Source organism: Lytechinus pictus, unplaced genomic scaffold (assembly GCF_037042905.1).
Source record: "Lytechinus pictus isolate F3 Inbred unplaced genomic scaffold, Lp3.0 scaffold_20, whole genome shotgun sequence".
Classification (NCBI taxonomy): domain Eukaryota; kingdom Metazoa; phylum Echinodermata; class Echinoidea; order Temnopleuroida; family Toxopneustidae; genus Lytechinus; species Lytechinus pictus.
Genome location: NW_026974141.1, coordinates 6,116,989 through 6,140,873, shown reverse-complemented (window position 1 = coordinate 6,140,873; position 23,885 = coordinate 6,116,989). Strand labels below are relative to the sequence as shown.

The following is a 23,885-nucleotide window of genomic DNA, read 5'->3' as shown; positions in this document are numbered from 1 at the left end:
TTTCTATAATAACATCATAACATACTACTTGTAGATAGAAGCTCTGTTTAAAAAAACGCAAATTTACAGTAAATCCTGTATGTCAAGAGATAAATCAGATCCACTTAAATTAATCACCAATCTACTTGTAATAAACGCATTTTTTTATTTTTTGACTCTGGCGAGCTTTAGGACGTTGATTCTTTGGAAGTTAATTAAAATGTTAAAACATTTTCTATAAAATGCCTTTGACTAAAATATGACATTTATTTGTAAGTGACATTGACTATAAGGCGCCTCCATCGATTGCATTAAGTTTTGAATGATATTGTGTCATTACCTTCTGACCAATTCACTACGAATCCAGATACATAGAACTGGTTGCCATATTACTTATTTTAGTTGCCAGCAAGGGCTAAATATAATAACTTTTTTTCTTATCGTTATTATTTCCGATTCAAACAATATACAACGTGCCATCAATGAATGAAAATGCAACATTAAAAAAGATACCACTGCAGACTTTACGTTCAGTCCATTTTAAAGCCAGTTTAAATTCATGGAGTCCTATCACATAAACTGATCAAATTACTTCATCCAAATATCAGTTAAATCATGAAAAAAGAGAGGCTCGGCAGAAGCTAGTGCTCTTATGGGCAAGAAGTAATAATGAGATGTGGATACGCCATGAAATGTATTTAACAATTGGAATCGCGAATCCTTTCTTTTTGCCTTATTGTGATCGTCGGTTTCTGAAGTCTTAAACTTAGTCCTTCAGCTTTGTATTCTACTGTACGAATACTGAGGTATCTTACATGAGATGTGTTGTTGATGTTTTTTTCAAAAAAATTGCATTTCTTACAAGTTTAAGTAAAATGTGGATTTGACTGATGATACCGCCGCATTTACTATTTCTGAAATAGTATGAATGTTCAAAGCTAAGTTCTTTCCATCGTATGTACTACACATTTGAATAATTTCTTGTCGTATTTACCGATCGAAATTCGTTGATGATTTTCGAGTTATCCAAATCTGCACGTTTGATACAGTGTCATTGAAACGCCAAGCAATCGTGGGATACCACAAACCAGGTGAGGTCCATATCGTAAGGAAGGGGCCTCTATAATGCAGGGATGTGAGAGGGAGACCCTGTATAATGTATGTACGTAAAGTAAGAGTGAGAGTGACAAGGAAAGAGAGAGGGGCAGATTGGGTGGGGTCGACGTATTCATGTAAACATGGAAAAGAGAACATAGTTTCGAAAGAATATTTAGCTCTGCTTGTCAAACATTCGGCTCACCGTGGACAAGTCACTGAACGCGTCTTGCGAGAGTACAGCATCGTTATACATTGTTGCCCAGATCGAGCTGGTCACTGTTTTTGCAACTTCAAATATGTCAAATGACACACAGACATGGGAACTTCATCCAAGGTAAGAGCCCACGGATTTCTTTTTTTATTTTGTTCATAATGAGTTACACTTCTTCATTCCAATGTATATACATCTTGAATTGTGTGATGATGATGATTACTATTTTTTTTTTATGTTTATGTTACATTATAATTGGAATTTCCTTTGTTGCATTGATTTATAAACATGGTATGCTGTCATAAATGTGCACATGATCCTAAACTTTCATGGCGGTTTGATTTGAATTTAAGTTTTGTCTTGAAGGCTGTTTGATTGCAATCTAAGGATAGTACCTTTGAACAATTTACGAATGTAGAGCAATTATATATTCTACAATGCGATGTTTTGTTTTAGGTTTTAATTAATCTGAATTATATAATTTACACTCAGGAGTGATTGAGCAGCACATAACTGTAAAACCGAAATCTTAAAGCCGTCTCTTGCGACTTATCTTCTTAGCAGTATTGAGCAATATTGAAATATAGATTAGCGTTACCACTTGCATGTTCTTGAGTAAGAAAGAAATATTGTTTACTCTGCAATGACGCAATTAGATAGTGAGATGGATTATAAATAATCAGTACATTTTAGTGTCTATTACTTCAAGGGTTCGTAAGCTATCAAACAAAATTAGTATTTGCATTGCAAGAACAATTTCAATTTCTTAAACATGCCTTTAAACAAAAGAATAAATTAAAAGGTTGTAAAATGGAAACACTGTATTCTTCGTCATTGATTTGATATCATGAAATCTAAATATACGCACATCTACTATTAATTATTTAGGATGTAAGTCCTTTGACAAAAGGTCGGCATTCGTTGTCACGGTAAGTGGAATTGTATTTTGCTTCTAATATCCACAGCTTACTCATATTCCTTTTGAACATAGATCACTGCTCAAGACTAGCTTCCTTTTTTATTTCGCTTCTTTTTCATAGACAATTCCCACGCACTCACAGCCTGGAAAATTAGACATCCCCCTCACAACTCCACCTACACCACGCCTACAGAAGTTTGAGAGCATGGCATGCACTGAACACCAGCTAAACATCATCGTTGTGACTGGAATTCACCAACCATTTATTACAGAGATGGGGAGATTACGATGATGTTACGAAAATAATGCATTTGAAGAGGCCAGCAAAAGTTTTCTTTGCTGTGTTTTTATGTACCTTGATACTGCAATTAGTACTTGGCTCTACTCACGTGGCTACTGCTTAGGAAGCAACACAGACTCAGTAATTTTCACAGTTTCCATTGATTTCATCTACAACAGTGCTTTAATCAGCAAATTACATTTCGTTAAGAATAGCTTACAAAAGCTAGTTCCATCTAGTTAAACATCGCCCGTTACGACAAACTATATTCTCACTACATACACGCATAAAATAAATTAGTTTCGGGGATGCACTTGGTGAGCGAGAAAAGAAAAGAACATAAAGTGCAATAATACCAGACATGTCAATGGTGAAGTTGGAAGGGACTGTGTATAGCTTAAACTGTCATAAATTTCAACGATAACTCATAAACATGGTTCTAGAATTATTGTACGAGTACACTTGTAATTATCTGCATTATTAACGCGAGACAGGTAACATGTTAGATAGCAATTCAATATGTTTGACGCAATTCAACATTCCTACTGTGATTCAACTGTCAATGTGCAAGCATATTAATTCATACTTTCGACGTCCGCTTCCTTTACAGTCATTTCTAAATCTTAATCAGATTAATCCAATCTCATGGAGACGTTCTCTCATAGACAGAACACTCCACTGCTGCTTTCCTTTAATACTGTACATAACATGAAAAACAAGTATGTTTTACATTCATCATAGAGCTATTAATAGCTCCATGCATTCATCATTAATATGATGGAGTGGCACGCTCATTGCAAGTATTTTTTTATCATCAAAATTTACTATGTTGTCTCATTGTTATGGATATTGTTGTGGTATTTGGATTAATAAAATCAGTCTCAGTATTTTGAATACGTGTATATTTGGTGTCACTCTTTAATGAAATTTTCAGTAGGAGCAACGAATAGCCCCCAAAATATATATATGTGTATATGTATGTGGCGTTTATTGTCCGGGAAAGGAAACTCATTTCCATATTTATTTCCAGCTTGTCATTGGTTCTTAGTGATATGATTTTGCCTGCGAAAAAAAACATTCAAAAACAACTACCTAGCATATTTTTAACGCGTGCATTTGTCGATGTCACTTTGTCAAATAAGGTGCCTGTGCATAAAACTTTTGCCTGTGGTTTTCCCCCCACGAAAGAAAAAAATGTTTATAAAACAAGACATCAGAGCTTTTATTTCATGCAACAGGTCAATTGATTGTGTAAATTCAGTGTCGATATATGTTTATGGTAATCAATGTACGTGTTCAATATCAATTATATATTTATATAAATACGGCTTTGCTCTTCACCTTTACTTTTCTAAAATTATTTGATTCGTTTAAATGAAATAACAATGCAATAATCAGTGTCCCTTTTTAAAGTTTGTTTAACAATGTTTAGTTGAAATATTTATCAACTGTTAAACGCTAATAGTTTCACGATCTGTAATAGAGAACATATCTTACAAGAAATTGATTCATACAAAAATTCAATATTTACCTTATCAATGTCCAAATGCAATAATTAAAGACTGGGAATACGTTAAAATGACTAAATTGTAGTTTTGATATTTGAGAAAAAAGGGTCACATATCCAAATGCCCTAATAGGTAATACAATCGAAAATACGTGGTGGCTGCAAAAAGGAAGAATGTGAGATGTGCCAAATTCTGACCAAATATCTGGCATGTATTTATGTTGATTATGAACACGGCACATTCACAAAACATGTTAATATGTAAATGCTTCTTTAAATTGTTCTTTCAGGATCCATACAATGTAGCGCCCCTTATTTGCCTCACCACTCCTGGGTCAACGTTGCTGAACGTAATTATGATTTTGGCTCAAGAGTGACCGTCACATGCAATACCACTAATGAGGCATTCAATTTGCAATGTCACAATAAGGGATTGTGGAGCGGACCTGTCGTGGTTTGTCCCGAACCAGCCGGTGAGTGTTCTTTATAATGTTTAATTAGAATGCCAATTCCATTATTCATACGGTGATCCCTCATGTAAAAGAACGAGAACCACATACATAAAATAACCAATGTTACCAGTCGTTTTAAAAAATACTTATAAATATATACATAATTATATATATATATATATATATATATATTATATATCTATGTGCCTATATCATGTACAATGAAGACATTTAAAACCACATTAACTTTAACCTGTCATATCAGTAATGGACAGTGTCCCTCATGCTTCTCATACTGGGTAGTTTTGGCCAGCTTGATATCCAAATAGACCATGGATCTACCATTGCATAGATATACTGAAAAAACGTGGGATAATCATTATATGACTATTAGCCAAATAAAAAAAATAAAGTTTCGAACATGAGCATGACGTGATAAAAGGTATTGCTTGATAATGAGTTAATATTATTTCCAAAGTAATGTGGTTTAATGAATAATTGATCAATGTTGAACAATTTTTTTTTCTTTGTCATCAACTAATGACAACCGCCCCCTACACGTCATACCTCCTTCATGTCCATATCTCTAGTGAAGGTGTGACGATTTATATAATGTTTTGTGTTCAACTTCTTCAATTTAATTATATCTTTGTATTTCTAAAATTGCACTTAATGTCATACACGTGACCACCCGAGTTTGGTTCAATTTATGATTATCAGATATTAATGACAATCCTCTTATTTGTGATCATTGATATCATTATTGTTAACAGATTTACGATCACTACTACAAGTATCATTTGCATTATTATTATAATCATCATCATTATTTTTATTATCATCTTAATCATCATCATCAATTTTATCATAAGTATTATTTATATAATTATCATTATTAATATTGTTATTATTTTATTATTATCAAATATTTCAAATTGTTCTGTCAATAATGGTCAATAATGCTAGTACCATTAATACCATTCTTATCATCATCATCATTTAAGTAATATTTTTTTCTATTTAAATAAATGCATTTTTACGATTTTCAGTGGTGTTTTATGATAAATATTTAGCCAACGGGTCGAAAATACTGAGTTTAAAGAATATATAAAGTATTTGAAACTATTCCTTTTTATTTTTATTAGGGATTTGTAAGTGTGCGCTATGGCAAAAATGTATATGTGGATCCGTTTTTGTTTTTCTTCTCCCTCTTCATCATTTTTTTTTTCTTATTTTCTTTTTCATTTATGTTAGTATGTTATTGTACCATTACAGTTGATTTGTTTCTTTTGCTAGCCTTTGGCACAGTCAGAAAATAAATAAATTAACCCTTGTTTCATGTGTCTGCGCGGTGTCTTAATGTGATTGTTCTAACATTACTCCAGATTGGTCTCTGTCTTAATTAATGCCGACATATTTCTTAGTATGCAACGTTAAAAAAACCAATAAAAGTATGATAAAATGCTTAAGAATATTTTACTCACTGGTATTTGTATCCTGAAACTTTTCCTCTGCAGCTCCTGTGTCCGCTCCTACTGGTTGCAATGCTCCGGCGCTGCCCCCTTTCTCATCTGTCCACAACCTTGCTCTGTCGTACAAAAATGGTGACAACATCAACGTTACGTGTAATGAGGATACCGATTGGTTCAATTTGACATGCAGGAATGGGACCTGGATGGGGCAAAACATTGTTTGCAGTGCCCCTGTCGTCGGTAAGATCATAAGATGAATATAATTTATATTAAAAAAGACTTCCTTCAGAGGATATAGAAATACGCGAAAACAATCGCTGTTAGAGTTACGCCAGCTGCACCAACTCCTGTAAAGCAATGGCTTCATCCTCTAAGACGGCGGCGCAATTACGTAAATGCATAACGTCTTGACTAAAAAGATATATAATATGCCTACCCACATCGACACCCACTCAATAACCCGTTCAAACACAAAAATAATCAAGAGTTTCGAGCTTGGACATAGATAAGTGTACAAAATAAATCTCTAATTTGAACCTTGAAATATGACATTTTAGCGAGGTGTGTGTGAATTGGGGGGGGGGGGTGCACCGCTTGACAACAAATTTTCACAAAGTTCTTTACATGCAAACGTGGAAAACCAATTAACAATATTTTGTTAAGAGTAGGTCTGAATTAAGTGATATATCGATCAGTACACTTGTGTAAGTTTGATATGATTGAACCTCTGTCAAATCTTTATATAGGTTTTAAATCGTAAATTGATAGTTTTTCATTGAGATCTTATACTGCATAACAGAAGGGTTTCATTAGCTGTATGTCACCCTAGCCTGTCCCCGCATTCAACAGTTTGAAGTTGTCTGCGTTATTTACTATGGGGTAATAATTTTCAGTAATACATCGGTCAAACTTTCCTCCAATGGAACCATGACCATTGATAAGTTGTATCTCCCACTTCTTTATTTACAGAATGCAATCCACCTATAATACCGAGTGCCTCATCCATTCGAGCAGGCAAATCTCGGTACAAGGTTGGTGATCAAGTCAATATCACATGTAACGACGACCCTGATTGGTTTGTGTGGGAATGCAGTAATGATGGCATGTGGCGTGGGGAGCCCATAATGTGCTCACCAATCCGCCCAGCACCTAATGGTAAATTGATTTCTCTTTTGACCATAATACACATTATTTATTTTGCATTATTTTTTCAACAATTTGTATACTTTATAACATGATAGATCTACACGCATTTCTATAGATATATACGTATATATTTTTACAAATCCGTGCTGTAACTATTCGGAGCCAAGATTTGACAAGTGTGTGATTTTACAATATGTACAACAATTTGTCGCCGACGTTCGTATCATTAGTTTCATATATATTTCCAATGTGAATACGGATAAAATATATATCTTACATGTTATACATTATGTAATCCGGTATAAAATATTAATAATTTCCATCGTCACTATTACATATTTTTTCAATTCAGAATCTATTTGTTTTTGTCTGATACCAATATGACCTTTATTATCATACAGATGAAAACCCTGGAGCTCCAGCACCCATAATAAACCAAGTCAACGGAACTAGCAAACGAGAATTCTTTATCACTGGCCTCCTTGTAACAGCCGTCATTTTGTTTATCGTTGTTCTAATGAGCTTGGCGATGTTCTTCATTTTTGTGAGAAAGTGAGTCTTTCAAAAAGTACATGTATGTTGTCGACACCAACATCTTACCCTCATCAGTATAAGCACATTTAGTCTGGTTAATTATATTTGAAAGCACACCTATGTTGGTATGCAGGTAAAGTTTAGCTATTTAGAAATTATATAGAACACATCCCAATGCTCCTGGCGACAATTTAGAATTGACAATAAAAAAAAAAGATTTGTCCCAATGAAAAGTGACACGAAATACAGCTTGGTGGGCACTGAAATTGTGACTTGTCAATTTCGATAATAAATTCTACCTTCAGTAAAATATTTGGATGGTTTTATGAAATCTTACCTTAATCGCAGATACATTGATTATAACGATGACGTCTAAAGGACAACTGGAATGTATTGAATGTCAATTATAAATAATTTTAAATTGAATTGCATTTACCGGCAATTCCAAATAATTACAAAATATCGTAATGCAATTCATTCAAGTTATCCCTTATTTTTCATTGATTAATTAATTTATTAATTAATTAATCTATTTATTATCATCACATGCCTATACGTGGAACATTTTGTATAGAGCAACGCTTATAACGAGAACATAATATAGATAAACATTGCCATAGAGAGGGAGGGAACGGGGGGTGGAAGATGGAACTATACAGACCGTGGACCTACTAAGAAATGTCCTGTTTGATTACCTTTATAGAGATAGCATCGGCTTTCATTGGTAAAACCTAAAATATTATATTAGATTTTAATATACCATCCGTCTGAGTAATTCTGTTACGGACAGGTAAGATGGGTTAGCTTATTTCTGATTGGTCTAATGCCAATTCGTACAATAACAAACTCGTCTAATATAATTTGGTCTACCATCAGTTCGTCCACCCTCCAAAGGTTCTAACTGCCATTTCGTCCACTCACCATTTCGTCTAATAACAACTCGGTCCAATGACCATTTAGTCCATGTACCATTAGGTCTAATTTGACTAAGTCAAAATGAATGGGAAAAAATGAGTATTAGACTAACTGCAATATTGCAAAATATTGTGAAATTGCAATAGACAAACTGGTGATTGGACAAAGTGATTATTGGACCAAATGGTTCCCGGACCAAAAGGTTGATAGAAAAAATGTTGATGGACAGAATGGCATTATACTACATGGTATAAGGTCGACCGTAAAATGAGTGGACAAGTTGGCAATTTACCGTCAGATGGACGGACAATTTTTTTCTTTTGTTTGTATTTGTTTTCTTCATTTTGTTACTCGTTTCATGTTTCTTCATTTGTATTATTCAGTCGTGGTTATGGCTTGGTATCATCATCAAAAGAAGAGATCAATGGGAAAGGAGAAAGAGGACCGCTACCTGAAGTTCCTGAAGGATATGCAAACTATGTTGCTGGTGAACAATCCCTCTACGTTGAACCTTACCTCAAGCAAAACGGAGATCCAAGCCCCAGCTACGAGGTCTACGAAAAACCAGTCTGAATTAATTGCGTGAACTGAAACCACCTCTTTGTAGAGAGAAACTGAAGTGATTTCGATTTGTGTATACAATTGAAGCATCTCCAGATCTTCTAACTACATTGTGTTGATAATATTTATATTTTGCTTAGCTTTTAATTACTGTTTAATATCCGGAAGCTTTGGATTTGTGAGAAGGGATGTTTTTGTGTATCCATGTCATTGTGCAACCTAGGTCTATTTATTTTTCTGCAAAGTGAAGTATGCGTTCGTTTGTGGAAAATGTAAGACCTATGGCAATTTCATAGTGAAAGTTATTTATTAAACCATAATCCCCCCATTAATATATTGCTTTATTGTTCGCTTCCTAATTATTACGTCCAGGAAATTTCTCCTACATGTATAACTAATATATATTATAAAACATATAAAGTTGATGCACCATAGTGTATATGAGTAAGTGTGTGTGGATGTACGGAACTTATATGATTGTAGAGTGAAAAACGTTTAAACTTAGTTTCCCAAATTAATTATTCAAAACAAAACTTACAATGTATTTAATCTGTAACACGGTTATAAATCTCTATTGTGCATGTTGTAGGAAGATACGCCACAAATGATTTTTTAACATTACACTGCAAAAATTCAGGTGTTGATTTAACACCAGCCCGGACTCTATATATGTCCACACCAGAGAAGTATTGAAACAACACCAGTTTGGAATCAAACTCATGCTGTTTTAATACTAATTGGTGTTGTATAAACACCTATCTGGTGTTAGACCAAAACCAAACTGGTGTAGTTTAACACTTCTCTGGTGTGGACATACATATATTCCGGGCTGGTGTTAAATCAACACCGGTGTTTTTGCAGTGTACGGTTAGTTTAGCTGTAGACCTCCTCTATGCTTTGAAATACATAATTTAGCAGAAGGCAATGTCACCGTACGATTACCACCAAGGGTTCTTTTCGTATTTAACTGTATGTCTCTGTATTGTATATGAAATAAGATTCAAATAAGTTATGTGTATATTCACGAATAAACGCAAAAACATATGTTATAAATATGTGATCAATTTAACCGATTGTAATGTAAATATGAATGTTAATCTCTAAAGAAAAAAAACACACACTAGCTATTCATCCTTTGGAATAAAATAAACACGTATTCCACTGGTTGATGGCCACAGTAATATGGGGACGAAAGGGGAAAAAGACCGATTCATAGGTAATTTGGAGTGGGCATTAGTTGATGTTATGTTTGTGACAATTCGTAATTTGTTTACATTTCGAGGATTTAGAGGCTTAAGCAAGTTCAACAATATCATAGCGTCTTGTGCTTTTATTCAATAAAACAATACATTCAGGCACGAATAAGGGTGTGTGTGGATACTGCAAAATTATGTCTTTTTAATGAGAGAAGATTAAACAAAATAATGAATAATGTATTTTTAAAAATCGGTATAGACTTGGCCAACGTTCAGCTTTTTCTTAAATTTTCAGCTTGAGGGGGTTTAATGTGAGTAGAAGTTCGAATAACCGAATCCGATACCTTTATCAATTTATTTAAAATTGCAATAGGCACATCTTTTTTTCCCATCCGTTGTGATTCATGATTTATGCGGTTACATTAGAATAATTGTACATGACACGAATAAGGTTAATTGCTGCCTTCTTTTTTGGACTCCTGAATTCGCCCTACTTGGTAAATTCGCGTTTCGTCCTCAAGCGAAAATTGCTTGGTTTAGTTATAGGTGTATACACACTGTCTACGCATCCAATTGCAAACGCTATTCCTGACGCAACATAATGATTTCAACCAATTTATAGAGATAGAGGAGGGGTGCATGCTTTTGTGAGAAAAACACGCTCTAGTAGATGCAATGAAGGACTTTCATTTTTTTCGGTTGGGACTATGTAAATATTTTGTTTTCACTCTCCTTAATGTTCTTGTTTTATTATTGCTTCGGAAATCGGAACTAAAATGCAACTAATAGTTATACTAATGCGAAGAAAATGTATTTACTGAACCTACAATTAAGTACTTTATAACTATGAATGTTGGTGGACATTATGGGGAGTAATGCCCCGTGTAACCTTGTCATTCGAACAAACAGTAAAAGAGTGAATCCCCCAGTTTTTCCAAACCGTGTTTCTCATCGAATGAAATAAATGTTTAAACTAGTGATTATGGTATCCACAAATAAGCAAAGTTTAAGACATTGATTAAAAAAGAGTACTGTTAACAAATACACGTCTGATAGTGCATTTTGTTCACCATATTCACGGTGTCCGATAAATTTCTGACTTCTCTCTACTCAGTTTATTCAAGTTAAATGGTCTTTTGGTAATATTAAAGAAAGGGTGAGCTGGTTGATTAATTATCTATAACTCTTTTAATTCATAACGAGATCTACCGAAGTCTGATGGTTAGTCTCGGAAAGAAAATCGTTGAAAGATTAATGTTTTGAGATTTTTGTGGATAGCTCAATTTACCTATTTGGGGTTAAATATAAATAATGGCAACTGAAATAAAATATCAACAGTAATAAAATAATTTGTATTATACCAACAATTATAACGTTTATAATAATAATGATAATAATAATAACACAGTGATAAATAAAGATAATGATAATACTAATAATGTTAATAATAATAATAATAAAAGTGGTATTAGTAGAGGTAGATCATATGGCAATTAATGATAGTTATTAATGATACGAATACATGAAATTTCAGCAAAACTGTCTTTTGTATAATTATATTCATAATATTGTTCATAATGTTTATGCAAAAAAAAAAAACAAATGTGAAAATATAATTGATTTTCACGAAAGTTATTAGCACTCTCCCACTCGTGTTTTCATATTTGTCTTACTTGTTCCAATTATAATGGGTAAAATCAAAGGACTGAAGTAGGCGCGTATAAATTTGTCATGATTTTATTGTAAAATGTTATTCAAATTTAATTCATTTCGGAACCATTGTGCATTGTACACGTATGTATACTCAGAATATATATCAATATAGAACATAAGGGTATATTGATGCCTAAAGGACAAAACACAAATGTGTATTTCTTATTATGTAATTGTATTTTTTTTTTCAAGCTTCAGACATATTATCTACAATAAATTAATTGAATGCATATTAAAACGACCCTGCTTTTGTTTGTATTTTATCTAACTGATGTTCACTAAGGTCTCTCATTGCCAAACTCCATGAGGGTGGGATGAATTCAATTAGTTCTAATTCATTTAGTTCTAGTCATCACTAATGGACTTATCGTTACTAAAAATCTGATTTTATTCAAATTCACCATTCAGTTGCATTAGTAAATCATAAATGCAATTCTTTCTGATGTCCTTATAGTGACACTGGCATAACCATTAACCATCGGTTAAAAAACAAATTAAAGAATCGTAGTATAAAAAAATGCAAAGGAATTAACCAACCCTTGCTAATTGGTGCATTGAGGTCTACGTACCTTTTGTATTTAATCTCATTTAATTAACTGTTTTGTTTTCTTGCAACTGTTTAAACATTTTTTTTTGGTTGAGATGTTCCTGTAACCGGCAAAACTTGGATTTAGAAATTGCAAATCAAAAATAGCCTCAATTCCAGTAAAACGCATCATTTGACTTCCGTTGTTGTTCAGCATCAATTCTCCACCATTAGGATATCCCTTTTCGTAATATTGTTTATTCATCTAACCGTAGTGCTCACACAATATATATCGTTTACTATAAAACTTCACTATTCATGCTATTTCAATGTCAAGTCAATGCGGGCAGATTTGAGTTAACACCACACCAAAAGGGAGGCAGGAATTGGGCTCACCTACGGACTTGATTAGTATTCAGGCTTGGTCCAGGTCAAGCTAGCAAATGGAAGTAGAATTAAATTTTGCTCGTCTTCAAAACTTTTAATTTAAATCTCTCACCAGACTTTTGGATTTCTTGAAATATTTCCGATTGTGAGTAAAGCAAAATATGCCATTAAAAAAGATTGATATTACATATCTTCAAGTTACTTTAAAAGATGTCCATATGTGCATTGCTGTAAAAGATTTATTTCTTAAGCTGCAGTGTATTCTTTAATTTATTTTTTTATTTTTTTCGGGGGAATGAGCGATTTTGTGTGTTTTCCTTTTTAATACCACAATCCTTCTTTCATAGATTTTCCGCAGAAGTTGCTTTGACCATGGAGATTCATGCTTTGGAATATTTCGATTATTATAAAGGTTCTTTATGTCGAATTTCGTCAAGTTAGCTGATGTCATCCAAATATAATCATGATGATATAGTAACCAAGTAAAGCGGGCATTAATCTCGTCAACGGGCCTGTTAAGTATTTAGGATACATGTACGTTAAGCTAACACATGAAACAAAAAAATACAAGATAAATGAAAAAACGGTAGAGACACAATAAAGGTCTTTTTTTTTTGGTCTATAAGCCTTCATCAAGAAATGATGAATTTATTAAGTCAACAAACATCATATATTGAATGAACATAATTTGTTGTCGTTTCAATGGCATGATTCTTTTCCAGTATCCCAACATGGCCGTATATCTATGCGTATGCTGTTTTAATATTTACCGTCTGTGCAATACTATACATCTGCGTTTTATTTATTTATTTCTTTGGGGTTTGGGCAAATTTGAATTAAATAGTGGGTTTTAAAAATATCTTGGGCAGGGGACTCTTCAGTATGGTGACAGTTATTCAAGTGATTCAGTTTTTGGGCTCGTCTGGGGACCTGATCAGTACACAGGCTGGGTAGAGGTCAAAATGGCAAATGGACAAGTTCGTAATTTCAGTCTGCGTATGATCAAAATGAATGACGTTGTTGTTAAGTATTCAATAAGATATACTCTAACTTTAACGACATCAATAATCATATATTTCTTCAATTGTTTTTTTTTCTTCACTTTTTCATAGATCCACATGACAGAAATAATGCGTCATTAGTAAATGATATTTAGGCCTATCAGACATGTCAGATGGCCAAGTACATACTACTAACATGTCACTTCATGCAGAGTAAAAATACCTTCATTAAGTCTACATTGATGCGCTGTTCCAGTCACATGGTCTTTGCATTTTCTGCACCCTGCTATAATTTTTCAGGCATGCTTACACAAAAATATTGCTTTGAAATTAGAAAAAAAAATCATTTTAGCAAACTTGTCCATGGGGTAACTACGAACTCGTCTATTGCACAACCATCAAAACCAGGTAATGTTAAACAACACGAATACGATCCTCCTCGTTTTAACAAAATTAAAGCCAACGGGAAAAAGAATAAAGTAAGGGAGTTGTTTTAGGGTAAATACATTAAAATGAATTCATTTCATCTTGTATGATAAATACTAAATATTGTTATATATATTTTTCACCGTTCAAAAACTCAATTATTTACCTCATGTAATACGTTGCAAGATCACCTAGATTCTGAATATGAGAATGTGTAAATGAAGTTAAGCATACACATTTATTCTGGCGTCGTTTTGAAGTAGCATCCTCTGAGATCCGAGCCTTATGCCGTCTTGTGCCATTGTGGGCCATTGCTTTGTACGCATTCGCGTTTGCACAGTGTAGCATTTCACTTCAATACCTAATTAGTATCAAATGATTATATTTTTGAAATATGCGATGGTAAATCACCTCAAGATATAACAAATGTATGTGAGCTATGACGTTTACAAGGGATAAATAAATGGTCTACCTTATTATCGACCTTTACTCGTATTTAATCCCGGATTCTCCACCGGCGTAGTCCATGAATGCATTTCTAAGTTTATATTGCACGATCTACGTTCTGATAAGTTTTAATGTTTTGATAAAATAGTGACTTACATGCATTGTAACCAACACTCAAAATTACTTTGACTTGGATTTTTTTAGATGTTTGCTCAGTATACAGAAGATGGTAACTAAAAACAAATGATGGGATATCTTTAAATTTGACAGCACGCGCAGTATGACAAAGGTGGGTGGTTGCGCTTACGAATTATTGACCACCGAATGGGCTCTCCTACATTAGCGCCAAACGAAATATCTACTATGTCAGATGCCACAAACCAGGTGAGGCGTTTATGCGAAAATTAAACAATGGGGATAGAAAATTCACATTTGTCCACTCTTTCTCTCCGTCATTTGTATAAGTCTTGATAGTCTTGCAATTCTTCATGCGATTTGATACCCCCATGATAATAATAATTAAAGAATTTATAAAAATTATAATAAATGGATTAAAGATAATGACTACATAAATACATGTTGATCAAAATTATAATCACTTTATAGCGTAATTGGTTTGATATTCATTCGATTATTATTTTTCGTAACTGTATCCAACCTGATCAATCCTTGTTAAGCAGAGCAGTTTATATCCAAAATTAAATTGTGAAACATAAATGTTTCAATAAAATATTTTAGATGGAAGAATGTGGTGGACAAATAAAGAACTGATTTGACATTCATACTTGAAGGTTGGGTTACTCTTAATATGATGCTAATTTGCGGCTCGTCGAAGGACCTGATCAAATTCTGCATTCCAAGATAAATGTTCAATTATGCGCCAAGGAAGTAGACATTGGCTGCTTTCCCTATTCTCATTCTGGTCTTCCCACTTACTGCTGCAATAACGTTCATGACGTTTGGTTTCGGGGAGCTCAAGTGGTAGCAATATCTTGATTATAGCCGCTCGTACAGTATGACATTAGTATTGAGTTGCACTTATCGTTGCAATGCCAGACAAAAATGCTCTGTCAGGTCTGGTAGTTCCTACATCTATGTATCATCGGATGCCACAAACCAGGTGAGACTTTTTTTAAGGGTTACTAAAGAGCGGAAACAGAGTGTATTCGGTTTAACATGGCTAATATTCCGTTTAAAGTGCTTGCCTGACGAAATGCCGATTCTTAGCAGTCAAACTTTCAGAGCGAGGGAGTCTCTGGAGTCTTGTGGCTGGTGACACTACTGTATCCGTTTACTTGCCAATCGAACACAAGGTATGTGTAATATCTAATTCACGTAGATCTTGTGCAACATAGTTGAATTCATTACACCGTGTTTTTTTGCAAAAATGCTTTGATGCTCTTTCAAGATTGAAAACACGATAACTGTTGTTCCATACTTACTACTTATCAAATAAACTTCACTGTTTAAAATTTTCAGCGTGAGGTTTAAGCCTGTCACTCTAACAACTACTGTTAAACATTTTTAAACAGTTGTTTAACATTTTTGAACAGCTGCTTATACTTTTTAGACAAGTTGTTTGATAAGTTTAAACAATTACAAAAAAGTTTAAACAACCTGTTGTAAGAGTGACAGGCTTAAACAACGTGCTATGTTTTTGTTACTGTGTAGGCAGGATCAATCAGCAAATAACGCTACGTAAGCCTTTGATTGGCAAAATACTCGTCGTTCACCTTGTAGTCAAATGAACAGTCGGTAAACTTCTTGTTGGGAAATATTATGAAAATTGTGGAATAATGGTTTGAAGAGCGAGGCAAGTCATCGAAATGTGGTGCCCAACAAGTTGTCAGATATTTCATCTTTCCTTGATTTGCAATGGTTGATAACTACATTGTTTTTTCCCCCACATAAGATAACTAACATGCTCTTACATGAAATACTTTCCAGTAGGGCCTAATCTACATGGCCAATATCGCTTGAAACGGGTAAGCTTCTTTGGTGGGATATCCTTAAATTCAGCACCGCGATCACTATGACCAACGTGACAAGTTGCGCTTACGGGATTAGAATCCTTAAAGCTGCTCGCTTATGACAGTACATATATTCAAATACCAAGCATTTATAAGATGCCACAAACTAGGTGAGACGTCTTCTATGCAAATAATAAATTGTGTTATTAAAGCATGGGCGAAAACTGGTTCTAAAAGATGATGGGGCCATTGGAGAGATAACGACGGAACGGAAGGATATGTGCCGAGGGTGGGATGTGAAAGGGTTTGTCCTATATCTCAATGTCACTGGATCAATTTCTCGTTTGATATAAAAAAAAATGCATCTTAAATTATTTGATGCTTACTAGCCGGTCATTACAAACTTGCAAAGGAGGGTTCTGATGAAAAGGTAGAAGGGCGTGACAGAGCGTTAATTAAACGACTGATAAGTATTTTGTATTCTACTTATTTTGTTAATTTGTCATCCAAACACAAGGTAAAATAAATCAGAAGCGCTTAATTGGTGACGGTGGATGTTGCACAACGTTACACTGCAACTAAAGCCCCATAACCAATGCCCTGTGATATATCTTCGAGAAAGGAAACATAAAAACTGCCCCTAACATATTTCCAAACATCAAGATGGTGAACCTTCTAAATTGCCTTATTTGATAGGCAAAATATCCTTCCTACATCATCTAGTCAAGAAATTAGCCTAAACTGTGGATGCACGGAATATCAGAAGGTCTACTGGGCATATTGGGATCAGTAGCGGGATAGATTTTTGCGGTTGCTCTACTCAGATGTCGCAGTTTTGGTGAATGTCGTTGAATTCAGCACCACGATCCCTATGACGAAAGTGACAAGATACGCTTACGTGATTTAAAACACAAAAGCTGCTCGTTCACTACATATTCATCAAAATACCAAGCATTTGTCAGATGTCACAAACAAGGTGAGGTTTTTAAAATGAAAGATACTGATACCCTTACATAATCACTATTGAGTAATGGCTCTGTCACAAAATACAATACGAACTGCTCTTGGCGGTCGTAAGGTGTTTGTAATACTCTCGTGAGGCGTGGAACACAATTTGTGCAACTGTAGAAAAAAGGGAAAACAATATGAACGACTTAAGAATAAGTGCATTGAATTGCACATACGACAATCTTGGGACAACATAAATCGTAAGATTAATGTTTTTTTTTGGCTCGCCGTTATTTGCTTAAACAAAGAGTTTCTCCTCCAGATATCATTAAGTTTCATACATTGATTTTAAAAAGTGACATATCTAAACCGTGTGATGGAGAAATGAAACAAAAATTATTCTTATATAAACCTGGATACTGACAACCAATGCATATGGTAGGTATAGCATGAACCAAGCCAAACGTTGATATCAAACAACAGCTCAAATGAGTATGACGAAATCATATTACAAAACCAAAAAATATCAATTTACTCAACATTTGAAATTGTGATATGTACCATATTGTCAACGATGACAGAACCGTGCGGTAAAGTTAGAAAAGGGTGTTAAATGTATTTGCTTAACCGCTGTTTTTTCGATCAGCAACACATGTCAAGACTCTTCAGGAAACATTTTTTTTTTTTTTTTTTTTTTTTCAAGTTCGTAAATAAAAAATAGATAGACCGATGTTACGTTTTTTACTGGATGTGTTACAAACAATCGGGTGTGCAGCTCGTCTCCGGACCTGATCATTATTCAGGCTTTGTAGACATCAACGTGACCAACATTTTTAATTACAACACGATGCGGTACGGCATCTTGCTTCGCTGTGTTACCCTTCTGTTCTGCTTCCGTCTCCCGCCTTCAAATGTATGACGATTTTTTTTAACACACTGAACAACTTCCCTCCTCATAACCACATTTTCAATCTTAGAAAGGTTTATGGATGAATTGCATTACGAATGCCAGTCAGTCCTACAATTAATATGCGTATGGTTAGACAAAACGATTGTTGATATAATAGCTTATGTATTAGTTAGACCACCCCCCCCCCCTCTTTCTACATAGATGCCATAATGAACGGTTTGACATCTGAAACGTGTATATTCATGATATTGCAGACATGATTTAAATTCATCTTTTACGAAAAATCTGCCTTTTCTACGATCATTTTCGATCTACGTTGATGAAGGTTCTTCTAAATTGAACCAATGCATTTTAACCTGCAGCAATTGCAATAGTCAGTATCAGCATATTCCGAACATTTGTCTGAAACTTAATGGCAACTCATGAAATGTGACGATGATAAAATACCAGTTCGGTAACTATGACCCTCGAGTTAAAGTGAATAACAGAATTGCACACAACAAACTGCACGTTTACTCCATACACAACCAAATTCCAAGCATTCGTCGTATGCCACAAACCAGGTGAGATTTTGGAATGTTAGCTGCTTCTAGATTCATATTGTGCTAATTATACAAATTATTGAAAGAATTAAGTCATTCCTAACCAGTACTATAGCAGGTATATTTACCAAAATATTGACTTACATGTAGCTGCTCAGTATGATGGGTCAACGACATCGGTCAACATTCAGAGGTCTTGTTAACTTCAAATGTCTTCAGAGGTCAGGAGCCCGTTGCAGAAAGAGTTGCGTTTAAACGCAAGTCAAAAAATCAATCGCAAGTCCAAAATGCGCGCTGTTGATTGGTTGAAAATCAAGTTGCACGTGATTTTTAGAGTTGCGTTTGATTGCAACTCTTTCTGCAACGGGCCCCAGGTCTTCAACTTTGGCATGTACTATTTATGGGTACAAAAACACGCAGGAAGAAAAAGAAAATGTTCAGACATTTCCAAGATGCATTTGGCTGAATGGTCATCGTTTGACCAATTATTAAATTCTGAGGCTTTCATATTTGTAACATATCATAAACAGAGGTAAGGATTGTGCTCTTACAGCTAAGACATTCACAGGTAGAATCAGTATTAACCGACGCCATTAAATTTACGAGAAATGATGATGAAATGCCAGTTTGCGGCTCCGTGGCGGACCTGATAATTATTCTGGAGTCGGAGATATCAACTTTTATTTGGCCGTTGGGACTCAGGAATTTGTATTTGTTCACTCTGTATACATCCCGGTGAGCTTGTGTCTTTAGGTCTAAAGGGAACACAAGTGGTAATTACCGTTGCACATATCTGCCATATTGCCCAGATGTAAATTCCAGAATTTCCAGATGCCACAAACAAGGTGAGACGTTTGAAAAAAAACATAGCCTTATACAATTTAAATATTATTTTAATCCCGGATATTTAAAATGAGATGAAGTAACAGCTGATCAAACGTATTCCCTTTGAAACACATTCGATGCCACATGCAGAAAATTGCCAGGCATGCACCTTGCCCGGCCATCCTTGTGAATGGGGAGATTCCCGTATGACCCCGTACCTATAAGTCATTTACAAGGGGAAGTATGCATTTGTGATGATAATTCTTTCTCGCTGCATCTTGGTCTGGTTATGAGCAGTACCTATGCTTTAATTTATTTTATGTATTCATTTATTTATTGATTTATTTGTATCTTTATTTTTTTCACTCTTTCGGGGGCATGCGAAAATAAATGATGCAACGTTTCTTAAAATATTACTCAAATTTACTAGACTGGTCGTGAGCTGCTACTGATTTGACATATACAATAATGAAGAACACTATTCTAATGAACGCATTTTTAATTTTCATTTGGGGGGAACGATTGGAAAAGTGTGAAATCCTAATTTTAGAAAAGGTAAAACTATTACTGTTTCACTAATCAAAGGTTATTTGATAGAATCTGGCAATTTTTTGGGCGCAACTATTGCTTGGGTATTGATGTTATACTATTTGCTCAAATTTCATCTTTTATCCATTAATATTTCATTTCAATTATGAAACATTAACACAAATGATTATTTCCTAAAATCACTCATCGGATTTTCACATGAAACTGGTGGCTTCGAATGGATGACATCAAAAGCAAAATTAGTGCCGTACTTGCTGTAGTGCTTCTTGAGAGATTAACATCTGCTTGAATACATTTGTTGCCCGTTGGAACTGCAGTCCCAAAACTTTTTGGTTTAACAAAGTTGAAAACTGTGCAAAGGTAAAAAGGTAACCCCTCTAGAATGATAAGGAGTGGTATTATGATTATAAATAATGTAATTACCGAAGCTAACTGATCTAGATCATGGATTTACTCTTTTCAAGTGATGATAATTGTGTGACTTGTTGGTGAATCTGATCCGATTTCAGGCGTTGTGGATATCAGAAGTTATCTTGGCCTTTCAGTTTTCAGGACACGCTGCCGATCCTAACGAGCCGACGCGTCGGCTCGTTAGGGTCGGCAACAGTAGTTAGGGTCGCGACGATAGTTTGCCAATTAATATCAACGTGCATTTGCAACCATGTGATGATTTCATTTACGTGACTGTTTACATTATCTCAAGACATGGCATTAACTGGTTATATCTTGCTTTGAGATCAATCAATGATAGTGATAAGGATTTATCAATATGTTGAAATATTTTATTCCTTTAAACTGATGGGATTAAATGTGTTGACTTATACATACATATCAATATCGTGCAAAATGTGGATTGTCAGATATACATTAGGTGTTCCCCGATGATTTGTGGTCATCATGTACATGTTGTAACTGTTATTTAAATTATGGAGTGCAGGTATGGGTGTGATGTGTGTATGTGTGTTCCGTTTGTGTTCGTTTTTTTCCAAGCTTTGTTTTGATTGGGCATGGCATGGACAACATTTCTCGTGCAAGTGCATTCAGAAAGACCAGTATCTTCCGAAAATCTGTCATCAGCTTGTTATCTATTAACTTATATGACAAGTGTCATTGCCTTCACATACCAATGTCCTTAGTATTGATTGCGCTTAACAGTGTTGGAACAACAATAATACACGTTTTACCCATATTCAAACAAACTCCAATCATTGGTCGGATACCACAAACCAGGTGAGCTTCTAATTTGATAACAAATAACATCATCAGTATCCTACATCAGAGTAATGATATCAAGGTTGCTGCTGTGTCATTACGTTGATTTCAAAACATATCTGCTGTGTTTTGTCTTAAGTCTGTGGTACATTTGAAATGGCTAATGGGATGGGCATGATCATATCCATATTTTATATGAAAATGATTTCTACAGGCAATCCCCTAGATGTGTCGTCATCATTGTAATATATCTGTAAAAGAGACGTCGTTCCGATGTGTTAAGCGGTATATAAATGCGGATTAATTATCATTATTGCTGTGAGAATACAAAACACTTTTTGCAGATTTTTTTTTTTGGGGGGGGGGATCTGAGCCGAACGTTTGCTAGTCAACAATGCAAAATCATCTAAATATCTAAAAATGACAATGTTTCAATGGCTCTGAATGATAACTCAGTTTACCATCACGGCCCATATGTCCAAAGTGATGAGATTATCGTACGAGCTTGAAAACTATCAAACGGCTTGTTCTTCAACCTTGGATTCAGCAGTATACCAAGTATGTTATCTTGTCAGATGCTTCCAACCAAGTGAGACATCTAGGAAACCAATGGTTAGAAATTGGGAAATTGAACAAAATTCCTTTTCATCATTTTCTCATTATCTTTACAGGAGCAATCAATTGCAGCGCCCCATACATTCCAGTCCATGCACACCTCACAGACCGCCGATTGAACTATAACTTTGGTGACAGGATAACTGTGACTTGCAATACAAGCTCGGATACCTTTACCCTTCAGTGCCACAACAAGGGACTCTGGAGTGGCCCTGTAATTTCATGTCCTGCACCATTATATCCAGACGGTATGATGAAATCGAAGTACTTTCTAAAGCTATCGTAGTAAAGAAATTGTCTATTTTTTCGGAATTTAACGAAGTCGGTGAATAAGATTATTTCAATTAGCATAAATGAATTTAAAAATCTTTGCGATTCGACTAAAACATGATAATTATATTTGACTAAAAACTTTAGTGTGTTGCAAGGAAATGGTAGCATTCATGTTTTTCTTGTGTGATGCACCCATTAATATATAATGTATTTTTGTATTTCCCTTTAGGTCTTCCAGCTAAATGTAGCGCGCCAATAATTCCAAGGTACTCCGCGATTCAATCCCTTCAGTTGAGCTATAACCATGGGGAAAGTGTGAATGTACAATGTGACAATAGCAGTGTTCAACCCTTTGCACTTCAATGTAATACCACAGGATTATGGATTGGCCAAATGCGACAATGTCATCCGCCAATTGCAGGTGATAAATTACATATTTCCTTCCGTCTAACACCTAAACCAAGATTGATGGAAAGGTCAATCAGTAAAAATTTGCAAGACATTAGTAAAAAGCAAAGTAAAATAACAATATGACGTGACGGAGGTACATTCGTTAAACTACAGTAAATACCTGGCAATATTCCTTAGGATTTGCATCTTGTCTATCAATGATTTAATGTGAATTTTACAATATATATTTTATAATGTATTTCCTTTTGAAAATCTCTTAGGAACTATTGGCTCGAGTTGCCGGTGAAATAAATGTCCCCCAGTTATTGTCATGTCACCCTTATCAATTCCATATCTACTTACAATGTGTATTTAACATCACAGAGCCAGTACGATGTAACAGTCCGTACATCCCGAGATATGGGTCTATTGATAACCTTCGTCTGGACTATAATATTGGCACCAGTGTTAGGATCACATGTGACAACAGTACAGACAGCTATAGCCTTCGGTGTCACTCTGATGGATTCTGGACGGGAAGCGTTCTTTCTTGTCCGGCACCAGTTGAAGGTAATAATACGATTCCATTCCATACCATTTCACTTGCTATTGTGCCGTCATTGTTATGGTTTATATGTTGCTTTTGGTAAAGCTAGGACAACGGATCCATGAACTTACTTCATGTCAATATAAAGTGATAATCCATTGATACTGCACTTACATTTTCGATTTTTTTTTTTTACAGCACCAGAAAAGTGCAGCGCCCCATACGTCCCAAGGTACGCTACAATCCAGGACCTCAGAATGAGCTATGACTTCAATGAAATAATAACCGTGACGTGTGACAACAGCACTACACAGTTTACCCTAATGTGTCATAC

At 34.8% G+C, this 23,885-nt stretch overlaps 1 protein-coding gene across 1 annotated transcript; it reads left to right on the top strand.

Annotated features, from left to right (window-relative positions):
• Positions 1 to 1,380: 1,380 nt before the first annotated feature.
• LOC135157950 (complement C2-like) lies at positions 1,381 to 11,312 on the top strand. The gene is made up of 6 exons (XM_064115156.1): positions 1,381 to 1,411; positions 4,285 to 4,467; positions 5,964 to 6,158; positions 6,888 to 7,073; positions 7,466 to 7,616; positions 8,897 to 11,312. The coding sequence occupies exons 1-6, from the start codon at positions 1,381 to 1,383 to the stop codon at positions 9,084 to 9,086; spliced, it is 936 nt and encodes a 311-aa protein (XP_063971226.1). The 3' UTR covers positions 9,087 to 11,312.
• The last annotated feature ends 12,573 nt before the right edge of the window (positions 11,313 to 23,885 follow it).

Excerpts from the sequence above, each read along its gene's own strand:
- LOC135157950 (XM_064115156.1), top strand. The coding sequence starts at position 1,381 with ATGACACACAGACATGGGAACTTCATCCAAG. Across the intron at positions 6,159-6,887 it reads TTGCAGTGCCCCTGTCGTCG|AATGCAATCCACCTATAATA; the intron begins GTAAGATCATAA and ends CTTTATTTACAG. Across the intron at positions 7,074-7,465 it reads AATCCGCCCAGCACCTAATG|ATGAAAACCCTGGAGCTCCA; the intron begins GTAAATTGATTT and ends ATTATCATACAG.